Genomic DNA, 16,861 nt, shown 5'->3' with positions numbered 1-16,861 from the left:
TAAACATCAATAAAAATTATTTTCTTAATGGTATATATTAATATTTATTTAATGTATTAATATTTATTTCACTATTACATCCCTATACAATATCATTTATGACAGTTCTTGTCACCTATTGTTCTTTACATCACACTATATATTGCTTGCCTATAGTATCTGTCAATTTTGCATGCGCAGAAAGGACGAGTATCACTCGTATATCTTTCTCTCTCGCACATACTTTGGACACACTTTTGGTGCCAATATTCCCTCTCCATGTCTATATACTCAAAGCGCGTGACGCACTCAGTGAGAATTCATCCTATGTGCTGTCCTCACTAGGAGGTCGATCATGTAACTTTTCCTCTAAGTGTCGGTCCACAATAAGTGATTTAAGCTTTAAAAAGTAAGAAATTGATCAATTATAATCGAATATGAAAAGAATAATCGACTATGTTTGGTCAATTTCTTAAAGATTAAATACTTATTGTGGACTGACTAAAGCGGAAACGTAAAAAGTGAAAAATTTCACGTGAACTTACGATCATGTACAATTTTGCGAGATCATGTAACTCTCAAACGTGAAAATATGAAATTTTTCATGTGAACTTTTTCGCCATGTACCTTAGTGGCGGAAAAGCGGAAATCTAGGGAATTAATAAATATGTTTCGGAATTACAGAAGATTAAGGCTGTTAGAATTAAGTGTATGTAGTACATATACAATTGGTTATTAAAAGATGTATATAATACTGTACCAATAAAATAATTTTCATTAGCTATAAAACCTATGAAAAATAATTTTCATTAGCTATAAAACCTATGAAAAATAATTTTCATTAGCTATAAAACCTATGAAAACTATGTTTCATGATTTCACTTTCCACGCATCCAAGCTACATATATAATCACATATGTGAAAAGTTTCACGTGAAATGTCAAGGTGTGAAAAATGAAAAATAAAAAGTGAAAAAGTGAAAAGTGAAAAATTTCACATAAAGTTACATGATTGACCCCCAGGAAGTCAATAATGATATAGAACCTATAAAACCTATAAAATCTATAAAACTATGTTTCATCAATCATGTTTCATAGGTTTTATAGCTAATGAAAATTATTTTATTGGTACAGTATTATATACATCTTTTAATAATCAATTGTATATGTACTACGTACACTTAATCCTAAGTGTCGGTCCACAATAAGTATTTAATTTTTAAGCCGTAAGAAATTGACCAATTATAATCGAATATGAAAAGAATAATCGACTAATTGGTCAATTTCTTACTTTTTAAAGCTTAAATCACCTATTGTGGACCGACACTTACGCAGCCCTAATCTTCTCTAATTCTGAAGCATATTTATTAATTCCCTAGATTTCCGCCTTTCCGCCACCAAGGTACATGGCGAAAAAGTTCACGTTTTCACGTTTGAGAGAGTTACATGATCCCGCAAAATCATACATGATCGTAAGTTCATGTGAAACTTTTCACTTTTCACGTTTCCGCCCTAGGGGAAAAGTTACATGATCGACCCCCAGTCCCAATGCAGAGGAAAAAAATAAACCTATGGTAGCGTGTACTCTCCAATGATCTAGAGGTATAAAAATTTAAGGCAGTGAACACTGAATGTGTCCTCTTATAACCTCCAAATTAGCATTTTTGCACTTACAATCTATCTTTCGTGAGGCGATACGATACGAAGCGACAAATTTACTGGCTTTGTTCGGATTCTGCGCAACTGAACGCTTATTTACGTGAGATTTGTTCGAGATTTATCCGAGATTTGCCCCAAATTGGTGAGGAGTGATCTAAAGTAAGCTTAGATACGTTTTTTGCTAAAAGTTTCAGGAATGTGGAGCGTAACATTATCAACAACAGATGCTGCGTGTGTGAAAGATGCGTCAATATCAGGAAAAACGCGACTAATGTTCTTTAAATTTTGTCATGACCCGAACTAGCAGTGTCCCACGTGGTTTCATAGGATTTGCGATTTTTACAAAATTTGACAATAACAGCTAAATCGAGCACGTAATCTTAATAGCTACAAAAAAAGAAAAGTTGAAATTAATGATACCTAACAATGTTTTTCTGTTGCCGTAATCTTCTCTTAGATAATTAAAGAATGCTTGTTTAATTTTGCTAAAAGGTTGAAACAGCATCGAATGTATCAAGTAGAAAGTGTTTGGAATTGTATTGTTTTTCGATTGAACTTAACATCCAATACAGATATATATTTTGTGTGTGTGTGTGTGTGTTTATGTAATTTGTGTATGCATACTCACACATACACACTCAGTTGATTTTTGGATCATAATTTTTGATCATTCTATGTAATTGTTTTATACATACATTATTCCAATTTATTGATAAATACAATAGAATTCTTAATATAAAAAAGTATGTCATGTTTTATTATGTATAAGATAAACTTTTGTGTTTAATAAACAAAAATTTAAACTTATATATAATTGTGGAAATAATTTCAAGATAATTATGTGAGATAAAAAGTATATTTATTTATATTTTTAAGTATATATATATATATTTATGTTTCTGTACTGATCATTGAATTTCAAAATTTTTGTTCAATGGTTCAATCATATATCTTTGACAGTTGTATAATTGAGAATCTTTTTCAGATAATCACAAGTTACATCTATAAAGTGTGGGTCATGCAGACCACTTGCAGAGTAATGTAATGAATAGCTGTGGGAACTCTAATACTAGCACGAGGCTACGTGGTTCACGCACTGAGACTCAAGACGAGTCTACAAATCAAGGAGGAGAAATAGAAAAAGAAGACAGTAGCGTGATAAGTGGTTACAGTATAAATGACCTTAAAGTACCACAAAACACTTTGGTCATTTGTCAACGAAACTCCAACTATTCTTCAGATCACAGTTTTGCTAGATTTAAGCCAAGGTTTTTTCTCTTTTCTTTTGTCTCCCAATTTTATTATGATTATATTTTATAGATTAAAAAAATTAATTTGTCATAAAATACATATGTGATAGTGCTGGTCCAAGAAATGAATTTCGAATGGCGCGTGGTAGCAGTTCTGCAGACCGCGCAAGAGGTGGAGCACGTGGTGGGAGAGCTTTTAAAAAGACACTCAGTGAATCAAATTCAGAGTCCAACTATCACTCCACATCTAGACCCAAGTTTCAAGAATCGTTGAAAAATTATGAGAATGCGCAAGGCAAATACTATGATGATAAAAGAGTAAATGGTAATTTATTATATGCGTTTTTCTGGATGTGCTTACTCGTAGGAAAATATTTGTTGTGCATGAATTTTACTTTTTAAAGAAACTCACTTGTTTCAGAGGACTCAAGAATTTCCAAGCTGTTGCGGCGACTGTATCGCGAGGATGACTGTGATCATTTCATGGTGCTTTGTAGACAAGTACAGGAAGGTATCATTGCACCTGAGAATCAACGATATTTACGACGAAACTTGGAAACTACCTGTGAGAGTCTCTTAGATCTTTTGCGTTCTGGTCCCAGTCAAGAGGCAAAGCAACAGGCTGCAAAATGTTTGAGTCAAATCGGATATGTAATAGAACAAGATTTTAAAAGGTATATGTAATCGAGCAACGCGCGAATATTATGAAGGTTATGTTTTGATCTTTACATGTTTTTGTAATTAATATGTAGTAGTGTTTGTAATAGTGCTCAAAATTACAAAATTTGTTTACTTTTTTTTAGATATATGGACTGGATCTTCAGTAAATATTCATTGGAACATAGAGATGATGTGAAATGTTTATTAATGAAGTCACTCATCGAGATACTCAAGATGGATTCCATGTTACTCAAATTGAAGGAATTCTCTGTGGTAAATAATACTTGACTCTTTTGTTTCTAGTATAATGATGAATATTAATCATAATGTGTTTGTATTATAGCCAATGATGTCTCAATTACAATCAATATTAGAAAATGTTGATAGAGCAGATTTATTGGTATCTACTGTGGATGCTATTTTACTCATCATAGATTCCTATCCCGAAACGTTCACGAATCATTTTCGTGATACTGTGGATATACTTGTGGGTTGGCACATCGATTTTACACAACAAAAGTCAGTTGTCGCTTACGCGAGTCGGTGTTTACAAAAATTACATTCATTTTGGATAGCGGATCTGCAGTTTTCTCTGACATTATTAGGCCAATTTCTGGAGGATATGGAAAGTTATGACGAAGAATTGAACTCACCTGAGTCTGGTCGGACTTCGCCCGGTGATGACGGATTCCCGACACCGAGAGAGTGTATTCTGCGAATCACGTCATTAATATCCGTTTTTAACACAGTAACAAAGAGCATAGCCGAGCACTTAAATCCAAACCTTACACCAAACGTGCAGTGGTCTTTCCTAATGAATTGTCTATCAAAGATGCTCAAGACCGTTGTCAAAGCGATCGAATTGGAAGAAGATAATGATACTTGGCCCAAAATATCTAACAACATGGAGAATTTAATTAAATGTGTGAAAAACATGAGCTCGTCGCAACAACACGTTGAAATGCTTTCCAAACATTTCAATAAAGACGAGATTACCGAGGAAAATCTCATCAAGATGATGAAGTCATTGATCTTAAATAAAAAAAATGATAAGAAAAATTCCAAGATAATTTATGATAAAGGAAATGTTCTGTCCAAGGAGAAAGGACAGCTGTTAATAAATGCAATGCTATCGATGGAACCGAAAATTAAATCGATTGAAAATTTGTCGGAAGAAAAGGAAGAATTGATTATAATTGCGAATGAATGCGCCTTTCTGCTCCTTGGTTATCTTCAAAGTCGCGTCGCGAAGAATCATGAGCTTCTCTATAAATTCATCAATCTTCAATTACAGAGAGTCAATATTTTTTGGGACGATACTATTATTTCAATGTTAACTATTATATCAAAAATAATAAAAGAAGTATCTGCGAATTTGCCATTGGAATTGGTGCACACGTTGCTTGGCAAGAGTTCGATGCTGCTAAAATTAAGATTCCGAAATTCTGTACTCATTCAAAATGCGAGTTTGGGAGTATATCATAGTCTTCTAAGTTTAAAGAACATTCCGTTATTACAGGAATCTTACCGCTATATATTGGCGGATTTGGAGATCGCTTATAGACTCATACTACCAGACATGGATAACTTGGTTACTGATAATCCATTGAACGATTTAACATACACGAAAAACGATGTTGAGATTGTAGTTACATTCATATTACGCGCACTTTCGGATATAGGTAAGTGAATATACGTTACCAATGTATTTTAAAACGGGCAATTAATGTGTTCTCTCTTTTTTTCTTTCTTCCCTCTTTTCTTTTTCTTTTTTTTTTTTCAGCAAACGCAAGTAATTCGATTATCGGAATGTGGGCTTTGAAGCCCAGTATATTAGAACTTCTCGCTGTTAAATTAAAACCATATGACACTACGCTGTCCACAGCGAGTCCATTTTTGCAATACAATATCCTATATTTGTTGTACGCGCATTGCTCTAGGTATGATAAAATCTTTCAATAATTGTATAACGGTATATAACTTAATATATCAATATATGTATAAATTTAACATATATCATATATATGTTTATGCATATTTGTTAACAATAGGTACAATCACTTCGTTCCAAGTTCCAATTTAATAACAGATAGCACTGCTTGTCGTCCGATGGATATGTTTCCCGGCACTTTGGATGTACCAACTACATCACCAGCTAGTGGTCATTTATCTATAATTCTCAATCTGATAGCCAAAACATACAACAAGAATGCGCCTGTATACACTGTACTTCTTTTGTCCAATTGGTTGCAAGAGATTTACATACAGTCTGAAAAATATATCGGGATTTTGAGCGAAACTCAGGAGTGCCAGAGTATCATTGCAAGTTTAATCAGTTGCGGTGCTACGACTAACGATGGTATTGCGAGCGCGGTATGCAATCTTTTCAAAACGTTAATGACTGCGAAGAACGTGGTATGGAAGCAAGAGACTTATTCGAGTATCGTAGATTTAGTGACATTGCATTTGACCTCGTGCAATAAAACGATTCGCGAAAAGTATGGCGCGCTGCTAATGTGTATGCCCATTGACATTGTTATATCAAAATTGAACAAGCAATATTTATTCTCAGATACCAAGGTAAGTGCTATCTTTATGAATAAAATAGCATGCAAGCTTATAGATGTAATACCGTATACTGAATGTATTACTGTACTACTGAGTTTTTTCGTTTCATTTTCAAACTTGAATATTATATTATGTCGCAGAAGATACGAGAGATCGAGATCTATTCGACAGAATCGCTGATACTCGCTCAAAGATTACACATGAGAGGTAATAACAACGGGGAATTGCTAGCACAACATTTCAAAACGTACATGGCATTTCTATTGCAAGAACATTATCTCGACGCGTCTGGATTGTCGGAGATATTTACATTATGCTGGCCAGCTGTGTAAGTATCTTTCACTCTTCAAAATTATTTTGAAATAATGTACCGTGACAATTATGTGAAACGCATGTTTTTGTACACAGACCGGAAAACGGGACTACGGCGAGGATGTATGATTTGGCATTAGCAAATTGTTCGTTTCTGTTCTTCTGGAGTGGTTTCGAGGCAGCGCAACACTGCGTACTCAACAAGCTTCGCACTTCTTTAGGGAAACCGCAAGAAACGTTCACTTCGATCGAGAGTGCCCTGAAGATTTTAGCTCGCGAAATATCAAGCCATAATACCGTAGACATAATGAAAAAGGAGAAAGAAACGCAGGGATTAGATCGCATTTTGCACGAGCATACGCGAGTGCGGCTTTTTGTCGAATTTTTGGAACATCTGGAGAGAGTAATTCATAATGCGGCTGATGGTTGCGCGATGGCGCTTTTACCACTATCGAAGCCGGTCAGAACCTTCTTTCATACAAACAAATCAACCTGCAAAGAATGGCTGAATCGCATACGATTAGCCTTATGTGTGGTTTCGTTACATTCGGGCTTGGCGACGAGCGCGTTACGAAATGGTCAGAGATTGCTGGAGGACTTGAGTAATGCTGATAACACGCAAGGCATAGAGTTTGAGAGGGCAACGCTATGGACAGCACAGGCGATGGTCGCGCTTGGCGAAGCGGAAGCATTGCAGGGGCTCTATGTATACACCAAGAGCAAAGAGAGATCGTTCCCGTGGCTGAAAGCTGCAATGGAAGAGGCTGCTGGACGTTACGAATCAGCAACGGGTGCCTATAAACAGATCATCGACGAGCACGTTCACGCTAAAATAAATGATGATGAAAACGGCCGAGCCACGAGACTTGAAAGCGATAACCAAGTGCTAGGCTTCTGCATACAAAGACTTTCCAACTGTTACAAAGCTTTGAGCGATTGGTTCGGTTTGGTCAATTGGAAGTCGCAGGAGACTGATATGCTGGCACAAGACAGTTATGCTATCCTGAAAAGACAAATCACGGAAAATATCGTATCGCAGCAAGCGGATTGTCTAAAAAAATTCGAGGAGGGCGAATTGATCTCCTTGGACGAATTAATGAATTGGAATCTGTTAAACGAAGAAAACAAAAGTAATTGGAGTTGCGCGAAGACGCTGGCCGAGTGCAGTAACAGTTTGATAAACGTTGCACTGAGGATTCGTATTAACGAACTTGACGATTCGATTAACGACTCGTTCGATAACATTATCGAAAGATGTCAGAAGGTCGCAGCTAAAATGATGCAGGACGGCTTGCGAAATGTGCCATCCGAATATCTCAGCGATGCTATACTGCTTCAATATTCCGCGACGGGATTGAAGAATTTGCTACGCGGCAAGAAGAACAAGAACGTTTTCGAGTTATATAAGACTGATAAAATTAATAATATCAACTCGAACATTTTAACGCAAGTTTTGTGGTGGTCCGAGTATCTAGATCAAGCATGTAACAGTACCTCTACGGAAGTGGACAGCCTACGATTGCACATCATCAGAACAGCCAGGAAGGAAGGTAATTTTAATTTGGCGAAACGAGAGATGGTCAAGTACTTGAAATCGGAGCGGGACTTGATTCAATTAAAGAATCCGACCGTTTGCACCTTTACTGAGATCACAAATAGTATGCTAAACGGGCTTGTTCATGTAAAATGGACCAAGAATAGTATGCGCGCATTCAAGGAATTATCCAAGCTATTATACGACATGGAGGATACAAACAAGGCTTTAAAGATGTGCTGCGCGACCGCGCTGGGAATCTCGCAAGCAATCATTAGCGGCGAGCAATCCACTGATTTACGGGAGATGGGAACTAAACTTTTGCTTACCCTGGGTAAGTGGATACAGCAGGACTCGAACGTGAATGAAAATCCTCAGTTGGAAGAGTTGCTCAGATTCGAAGCCATGCATAACGACGGTTTGATGGATAAGTTGTTCGGCGAAACGATCGATCTGATTCCGACATCCGACATGATAATAGGCAAATTAATGCAACTCGGCGTGAATCAATGTCCGGACCTGTCGCGCGCTTGGTCCAGCTTCGCCGCTTGGTGTTACAAGTGGGGGCGGAAGATCGTGGACAACTCCAACTCTGGTCAATTGACAGACACAGATCGAATGAATATACAGTCGCTATTGCCAATGGACATAGCTGAAACCGATCTCAACGTTATTTTCTCTATATTGAGCCAGAATAAAACTATACCCGAGGACGAGGGCGACATCGACACGAATGATGTTAATACATCAGACATGATAGAAAATCAGTTGAGGAACGTACCGTTCTTAAGTCACGCTAGCAACGAACATCTCGGCATGCTGGTCGATATCTGGCGACAGGCCCAGAAGAGAATCTACTCGTATTATGAGCTTTCGGCGAACGCGTACTTCAAGTTTTTGCAATTGGCGAATAATGACAGCAACGAATGCGACACTATCACGGCGACGTTGAGACTGTTGCGACTCGTAGTGAAGCACGCTTTGGAATTGCAAAACGTACTTGAGGCTGGTCTCTCGACGACACCGACCGCGCCGTGGAAGGAGATTATACCGCAATTGTTTTCGAGACTCAGCCATCCCGAGGCCTATGTAAGGACTCAGGTATCCGAGCTGTTGTGCCGAGTGGCGGAGAATTCACCGCATTTGATTACGTTCCCTGCCGTGGTGGGCGCGGTATCAGGTCAGAAAAAGATTTATGATAAGATCGTTTACGAGAAACCCGATGACAAAGACGGCTCGCAGAACGATGTAGACATGAACATCGCCGCCATGGAGGAGCAGGAGCGAAAAGAGAACGAAGAGGAGGAGGATGACGAGGAGGAGATGGCAGAGGAGGAAGAGGACGAGGAGGAAGAGACGACAGCGGAAGTCACCATGTACAACGATGAGCACGAAAGTTTCATGGATTCTTATTTTTCACAGTTGGTTGACTGTCTCTCGAGTCGTATCCAGGATTCGGTGGTTCAAGTGAAGGTACTGGTAAGGGAACTCAGGCGAATCACGTTGCTGTGGGACGAACTGTGGTTGGCGACATTGTGTCAACATCACACGGAGATTACCAAACGATTCGAGCAATTAGAAATCGAGATTCAACGGGTGCAGGATAATATCTGGCTTACAGTTGAAGAAAAGGAGAAATTGATCGCGGAAAAACATAGGATCATTCTGAAGCCGATTATATTTATACTAGAGAATTTATTATCTATGACGTTCGTACCTGCCGAGACGCCGCATGAGAAAAACTTTCAAGAGAAATTTGGTGCTTCGATAGAGGAGGTGATAAATCGACTCAACAATCCCAAGAATCCGGCCAAACCTCAGATAGCCAATTTAGCGTTGAAGCACCTGGAGACCAAGTTAGCGCAACGTGTGCATCGACGAGCCGCTTATTCTCTATCAATGACGGACATTAGTCCTATCTTGGCCAATTTCAGAGACACTTGTATCGCCATGCCGGGCGTTGCGGCCGTCGATAACAAGATCGTCACCATCATGTCGGTCGACAATAATGTTCAAATTTTACCGACGAAAACAAAGCCCAAAAAGTTGATATTCCATGGTTCCGATGGTCACGTTTATACGTATCTGTTTAAGGGGCTCGAGGATTTGCATTTGGATGAAAGGATAATGCAATTCTTGAGCATATGTAACACTATGATGTCGAAGAATAGCGATACCAAGCTCTATAGGGCGCGACATTACTCAGTGATTCCGCTGGGTCCTAGATCAGGTCTCATTCAGTGGGTCGATGGCGTCACGCCACTATTTATACTTTACAAGCGATGGCAGCAGCGTGAATGCGCCGTGATCAGTAAGACCGGTGGAGGCAACTCTGCGATTATGCGACCATCGGAATTGTTCTACAATAAGTTGACGCCGTTGCTAAAGGAGTATGGGATCGGTTTGGAGAACCGAAAAGAGTGGCCTATTCACGTGCTGAAAAAAGTATTGGAGGAATTAATGAGGGAAACTCCGAAGGATCTATTAGCCAAGTTAGTTGCAAATATCAACTATTAGAAGCGTTGGTGCACTTTTCACTCAGACTGCACTTTTTCAATTCTTTCTCTTTCCTTTTTGTTCTTTTTTTATATCTCTGTTTTTCTTTATAGTAGTTTCAATAGTAGTATTTTTAATTTTCTTTTTTGCAGAGAAATCTGGTGCAATAGTATCAATGCTGGTAGCTGGTGGCAAGCTACAAAAAATTATTCCTATTCCGTTGCGGTAATGTCCATTATTGGCTACATTATAGGTTTAGGCGATAGACACTTGGACAATGTTCTCGTCGATCTTAACACTGGCGAAGTTGTGCACATCGATTACAATGTCTGTTTCGAAAAAGGAAAAACTCTGCGAGTCCCGGAGAAGGTGCCGTTTCGGATGACGCCGAACATCAAAACAGCTCTAGGTGTAACCGGTGTCGAGGTGAGTTTCTTGATAAAGGAACGAGAATTTTTTTCAATAAGATGAAGGAATAACGGATGATTTATAATTATTGGACGGTATCTTTTGATTCTAAATTTCATTGAAATCCCAATATTGCTTAAAAATCGCTTCGGAGATTTATTTGCATCTTACTCAGAACTTTTTAATTTTGACCACCAGATGAATGCTTTTCGTGATTGCAATTTTTTATAATGTGTACATTTTGCTTGCAACTTTTTTATTTCAATATTTTTATTTCTTAGAATTAGAAAAAAATGTTTCCAGTTTTTTTTATATACACATGCACATGTACACAATTTGGAAAAAATGAAATATCTTATAATTTTATTCTCTAGTAAATAGTTTTTAACTGAACACGATAGATTTACAAAATTATATGTTTTACTCTATTTTCTTCTGCGTTAGATTGCGTGGTTAGAGATTGGACGAATATCCGTGCAAATTGTTGTGGTGATTATTCTCTGAATCTGTCTGGTCTTTAAGTTCACGTTGTTTCTCCAAATATATTTTAAAGCTCGAATTGAAATTGTCATTAGGCGATTTAAAGTGCAAAATCTTTTGAAAAGCCTTACGAAAGTTGGTATTTTTCCATGCGTATATGAAAGGATTCATCCCGCTGTTGGCGATAGCCAATGCGAACGTAGATTTATACCATATCATTATTGAATGTGTTTTCCAACCAAAAGTTCGCAGGCAAGCTATGACGAAATAGGGGAACCAGCAAATAGAAAAGCAGCCTAGTATCAGCAGCACCACCTACAAAAATCAATATTATTCGTTACTCGATGATTACTTCAATTTCATCGAGTAATGCTTTCAACCCGCTACATACATTATCATTTAATATCATTTAATATTAAAAAAAAAAAGTTATACCTGTACGCTTTTGCGATCGTTTTTCTCAACAAGATTCGGAACAACATTAAGATTCATGCGACGCGCATGCATATGCGCTTCTTTCCAAATTTTCCAATACAAGAGAAACATTGTTATCCAACTGAGAAAAAACGATGGCATTTGTATAGCCACTATGTAGAATCTAACAAAATAACATCATTTATAATATTACAGTCGTGTCTGAAACTGCTTTGAAATAATAAGCATCGATCGAAGAATAACGAACGTTTAACGAATGTGGCAATTATATCGATATGAAATAATAACTAATTAACTAATTAACTAATTAACTAACAACAACAACAACAACAACAACAATAATAATAATAATAATAATAATAATAATCGTTACGCGACTATATTGCACAAAATTTTATTGTAAAATTTTATTTTATTATTAATTTAATTTCTCAATATCGAAATATTGGAGTATAATGGATTATTGTTCATCAGATTGATTATCGGGAACCGGGAATGGGATTGACGAATAGATATTCGGTAATCGAGTAGGATAGTGATAGATGCAGTACCTCGGCAAAACCGTTTCCAATTCGCACACATCCGAGGTGTCGAAGCAATTCCAATATATCGGAATCGACGACACGCCCATGGTGCATATCCAAGCGACGACTATGACCAGTAACACGCGTTTTCTCGTCACGTATCTGTTATAGCTCAACGGATGCACGATAGCGACGTATCGATCTATGGCGATCACTATGAGATTGTATATACTCCCGCCGCATGCCAAGCTGATCATCACGAAGCGCGAGATGCATATCGGTTTGTTGTGATGCAACGTTTTATCCACATAAAATGCCAAATGATACGGTAGCGTTACGCCCACCAATAGATCCGATACCGCTAAGTTTAAAATAAAATAATTTGAAACGATGTTTCGGAGCCTTCGAGCCCACGCGATAGCCAATATCGTTAGAACATTTCCCAAAACGATCGCAATGAACAAGAAGCAATCCATTAAGATCCAAAACACGTGATTACTTTCTTCACCATCAGCGATGTTTGCTTTCAACGAATCGGCCGATACACTCGACGCATTTATATTTGTATCAGCAATGTTGCTCTCTTTCAAATACATAGTTCTGAAAAGGAACTCTTTGAAGCTATAAATATATATATTGAATCTCGAACCGTACATGCGTGTGTACTTATGTAGTATTATGTAGGATTATGTAATCTGAAAATGTCAAGTCTCGACTCGACACGTTAGACGAATTGGAAGAGTTGGGGTATTCTCGAATCAAAGCTCTCGATTAGAGTTTGTCTTGACATGGTCAAATGTGTCGCAATTAAATAATGCACGTTAAATTACTTCAGGATCTGGAGATCTCGTATGAATACATCCATCTGAGAATATATATTTGTAGCACTCGATACTACTTATCGATGGCTATCCGTCTTATGAGAATGTCTCTTTACTCTTAGTTGCGCGCTGTGTAAAGCTGCCATGTAAAACCATGAGAAGAAAGTTTACACAAAGTCTAAATTGCGTACGAAAACGAATATGAAAATGATCAGTTAGCTAATACGCGTATATGTGTATGACTAGGCACTTACCTTTCGTACACGCGTATACACAGACATACACGGAGAGAAACGGGTTTTCGATGATGTTCTACGAAACGTCAAGATACACATCCCGACGTAAACTTCTATGATGTTCTACGAAACGTCGGAAACAAATTAACTTTTTCGACAATCTTTCATTACGAGAAGTAAAACGAGAAGTGATTCACCTCAAGTTCCTTTCCTTCACTTTTTGAGAAAGAGCAAGTTTATTTTATTAATGGCACAACTCATTCGCGATCAGCTGTGCTATTTTTCTCGATAAGAGCGATGCAGATCGATACGAAACGATTTGACAGACACGGCTCGTCGCTACCCGTTTGATCGGGAGTGCTTTTACTTATCTACTCCTCTTGTGGTTCCCTTGGCAAAGAATCGCCACAATTATCAGCTGCTATCAGCTTCGTTCCTAATCGAAAAAGGTTGATGAGAGCCCAAACGAATGCACAATCATGAGTGACGGGTATTTGCGCTTGTTACATTTTTCCAGACGTGAACGGTATATAATGAATGGCATATAATGGAAATCGCTATTTATGTGTTCAGGGTATATTTAGGTTCGCCTCCGAGCATACTTTGAGAGTGATGCGTAGAGGCCGCGAAACGCTCCTGACCTTGCTGGAGGCGTTTGTCTACGATCCATTGGTGGATTGGAGGGCGGGCGCGGATACTAGCATAGCGAGTTATGGCGCTTGCCAAGCCAGAGCGAGATGCACCGGCGTCGGAAGAAAACAATTGGAGCAGGAACTGACACGTGCGATGTTTGCAGTAAGAACGGCGGAGATGCGTGCCGAATGGCTGGCCAATCGGTGAGGGAACGACAATAGGAAACAAACTACTTTCTTAATTTTTCATATTTCGCACTTTAACATATAGAATAATATTTCCATTGTTTACAATATCTACATTCTTTCTCTTTCTCTTCGTTCCTTTTCTTCTCTTTCTTCTCAAGAAAAACTACTATTATTCAGATGATTATCTTTCCAATTATCACTCTTAGTTATTAATCTATATATATGCTTGTTTATATCAACTCACCTTTCGTGGGGTAAAATTGCAGAGACGAATTGGTTAAAACCTTGCCGTTGCTTTGCCATCACTTGAACAGTTGGATCGAAGCGACCGAAGCATCGCGTCAGTGTCAAGATTTATTGCAGGATCGACATCAGCAACTCGCTTTAGTGAAGGAGGCGCAAGCGATGGGTCGGAATCACGCTTTGTATTCGGTAGTGAAGCGATTCAATTCGTTTAAACGAGCGCGAGACTCTCACGAAAAAGCAAGAGCCGGCTTAAAGGAAAAGATAGAAGAATGCGAGAAACAAATTAGCATGCATAACGTAAGTCTGCTCGAGTGCTGAGTTCAAAACTGAATCATCGAAGCATTCGAGCTACATCAGTTTGACACTTTTTTGATATTTTGATTGCAATTTTAGATCGCGCTTGCCGCGGTGCGAGGACCTCAATTAGGACAATGGCTGGCAGAGTTGGGAGCTCTGACTAATCAACAAGATCACGTAGTATTTGATCTTGTGAAGGAGTTCCTGCAAAATGCTGGACAAAGTCAGATGATATTGCAGTGTGAGCAGTCAGAGAACGAGCTGACGCAATTGGCTAGCGATCAGGCTTTTTCCATAAGCAAATGTTTAGAACTGTTGAGCCAGTATTCTGCCATCTGCAGTTTGTATCCTCTCAGCATTCTGTCGCAACATCGTACTGTGCTTTATCACACTTGGGCAAACAAACTGTTAACTTCGGGTACTGTCGAGGTCTGTCACGAGGTCATGGCGCAATTTGAGGCGAATCTAAATCCAATCAATCCCAACAATCCGCAGGTTCAGCAGATAATAACTTTCTCGTATCAGATGGAAGCGATCTTGAACGAGTATAGCGAGAGATACAAGAAAGCTTATGAGAGAACGGTGTCCGAAGGCTTGCCAGAGGCTAGCAACAGGATTGAAAAAGCCTATACGGAGTCCAAGGTTCAAATTACAGGATTTCTGCGACGAGAAAAGGGCGCGGAGAGAGCACTTGAATGCGTCACCATCACCGCGTTGTGTGCCTTGAACAAGCGATATCTGATGATGGAAGGCGCTGCCAAATGCGCCGGAGATTGCTTGGTGGATCTTACCTCTCGTGAGGGAGATTGGTTTCTCGATGAAATGCGTCTGATGTCGTCATTGATCGCCGAGTTGATAATACTGATACCGGAGAGTCACAAGACTAATAACGATCCTAAGATCGCGCTAACCCTCAAGTGTCTCAAAAGCGCCGATTGTATCTATAAGGGTCTACAGGAGCTTAACTACAATTTCCAAACCATTATATTGCCAGAAGCGATGAAGACTATCGTCACGGAGGAACCAAGTGTTATGCGAATGATAAGCGAGCTCGGTGAAATTGTAATAATGACCGGAATACCGCTCAGTGATATTCTGGCGCAGCTCGAGATACACCTCCGATTCACCGTGATGGAAATGGAGAGTCCGCATGCGGTAGTACAGAGCGTAGTGGCTGACATGAGATTACGATTCGAGGCATTGCTATCCCGACAGACGGAAGTTCAAGATTCCAATCAGGAAGAGACTTTAACACCGGGCCAGATGTTGTTGATGGGTTTCAACGGTTTGTTTGAAAAGTTGCAAATGGAAGGTAATTCCCTGGTGGCTATCCTGAGCTCCTTAGATGTACCAATAAATTGGAAAAAAATTGATCAGATACGCGAGGCCAAGGAAATGTCGGCGCCCATATTCAATAAAGCAACTCGACAAGTTCTCCAGGATATATTCTTGATAAAAAGATTGCACACTATACAAGAGTTTTTCATGATGTGTAGGGATATCGCTACCGCGTTCAAAGGCGGACTGGCTAACGTTTACGATGATGAACAGCTCAACAAACCTGTCCGAATGTTTACGGCCGATTACGTCTCGAGGCAATTGCTCGGAGTGACGTCACAGACCGTGGCGGTCGCCCTGTGTTTTCTGCTGCAGCGAATGGGTCTGAATGTAACCACCGAAATCGAACAAAGAGACATCGGAGCAGAAAGCAAGGTCTCGTTGGAGGAGCTATGCCGAAAAATAGTAGATTTGTGCTTGAAAAGAGGATTATTCTCAGGTTCGGTCTTGGCGCAAGCGGGCGCATTGAGCAGCACTTTAGAAAGCGCGTGGCGTCGGAAACAAACTGCTAGATTGGCGCAGCAGAGCGCCGAAGTAGCCAGAGTCAGTTTTCAAAGACTTCAACTTCAGCAGACGGCTTATCATTGGTTACACGAGGACATCCTAATGATGAGGCCCAATATGAATCCAATGAATCCAATGAGTCCGATGCATCCAATGAATCGTTTAAGTGAGTCCTTTAAGCCGTTTATTTACTATACTTACACGATATTTCTGTATTGATATATTCTCAAGTCAAAATACGAATCAAGATTATGTTTTATGTTTTAAAGCATTACCTATCTATTAGTTTTAATG

The 16,861-nt window shown here is 39.0% G+C and overlaps 2 protein-coding genes across 8 annotated transcripts in view; one reads left to right on the top strand and one right to left on the bottom strand.

Annotated features, from left to right (window-relative positions):
• Nucleotides 1–1,357: 1,357 nt before the first annotated feature.
• The window catches only part of nonC (serine/threonine-protein kinase Smg1), an 18,769-nt gene continuing 3,265 nt past the window's right edge, over nucleotides 1,358–16,861 (top strand). The window contains exons 1-14 of one of the 4 annotated variants that reach the window (XM_089079398.1): nucleotides 1,358–1,450; nucleotides 2,623–2,905; nucleotides 2,998–3,212; nucleotides 3,309–3,561; nucleotides 3,691–3,820; nucleotides 3,891–5,229; nucleotides 5,331–5,487; nucleotides 5,599–6,127; nucleotides 6,256–6,443; nucleotides 6,524–10,453; nucleotides 10,610–10,883; nucleotides 13,935–14,197; nucleotides 14,449–14,725; nucleotides 14,822–16,733. In XM_089079398.1, coding sequence (XP_088935524.1) covers nucleotides 2,682–2,905; nucleotides 2,998–3,212; nucleotides 3,309–3,561; nucleotides 3,691–3,820; nucleotides 3,891–5,229; nucleotides 5,331–5,487; nucleotides 5,599–6,127; nucleotides 6,256–6,443; nucleotides 6,524–10,453; nucleotides 10,610–10,883; nucleotides 13,935–14,197; nucleotides 14,449–14,725; nucleotides 14,822–16,733 — 9,691 coding nt within the window. In that variant the 5' untranslated portion in view covers nucleotides 1,358–1,450; nucleotides 2,623–2,681. The other 3 variants (XM_089079399.1, XM_089079397.1, XM_089079396.1) reach the window with 3 other exon arrangements.
• Nucleotides 10,996–16,861, bottom strand: part of LOC105428589 (methanethiol oxidase) — a 16,961-nt gene continuing 11,095 nt past the window's right edge. For 3 of the 4 annotated variants that reach the window (XM_089079408.1, XM_089079407.1, XM_089079406.1), the window contains exons 8-9: nucleotides 11,781–11,943; nucleotides 10,996–11,660 (exon numbers count right to left, since the gene is read on the bottom strand). In XM_089079408.1, coding sequence (XP_088935534.1) covers nucleotides 11,319–11,660; nucleotides 11,781–11,943 — 505 coding nt within the window. In that variant the 3' untranslated portion in view covers nucleotides 10,996–11,318. The remainder of the gene's footprint in view (nucleotides 11,661–11,780; nucleotides 11,944–16,861) is intronic. The other variant, XM_089079410.1, reaches the window with a different exon arrangement.

This window comes from Pogonomyrmex barbatus, unplaced genomic scaffold (assembly GCF_055798465.1).
Source record: "Pogonomyrmex barbatus isolate J1 unplaced genomic scaffold, ASM5579846v1 scaffold3, whole genome shotgun sequence".
Lineage (NCBI taxonomy): Eukaryota > Metazoa > Arthropoda > Insecta > Hymenoptera > Formicidae > Pogonomyrmex > Pogonomyrmex barbatus.
The sequence above is the reverse complement of the archived record's forward strand: the minus strand, read 5'-3'. Positions and strand labels throughout refer to the sequence as shown.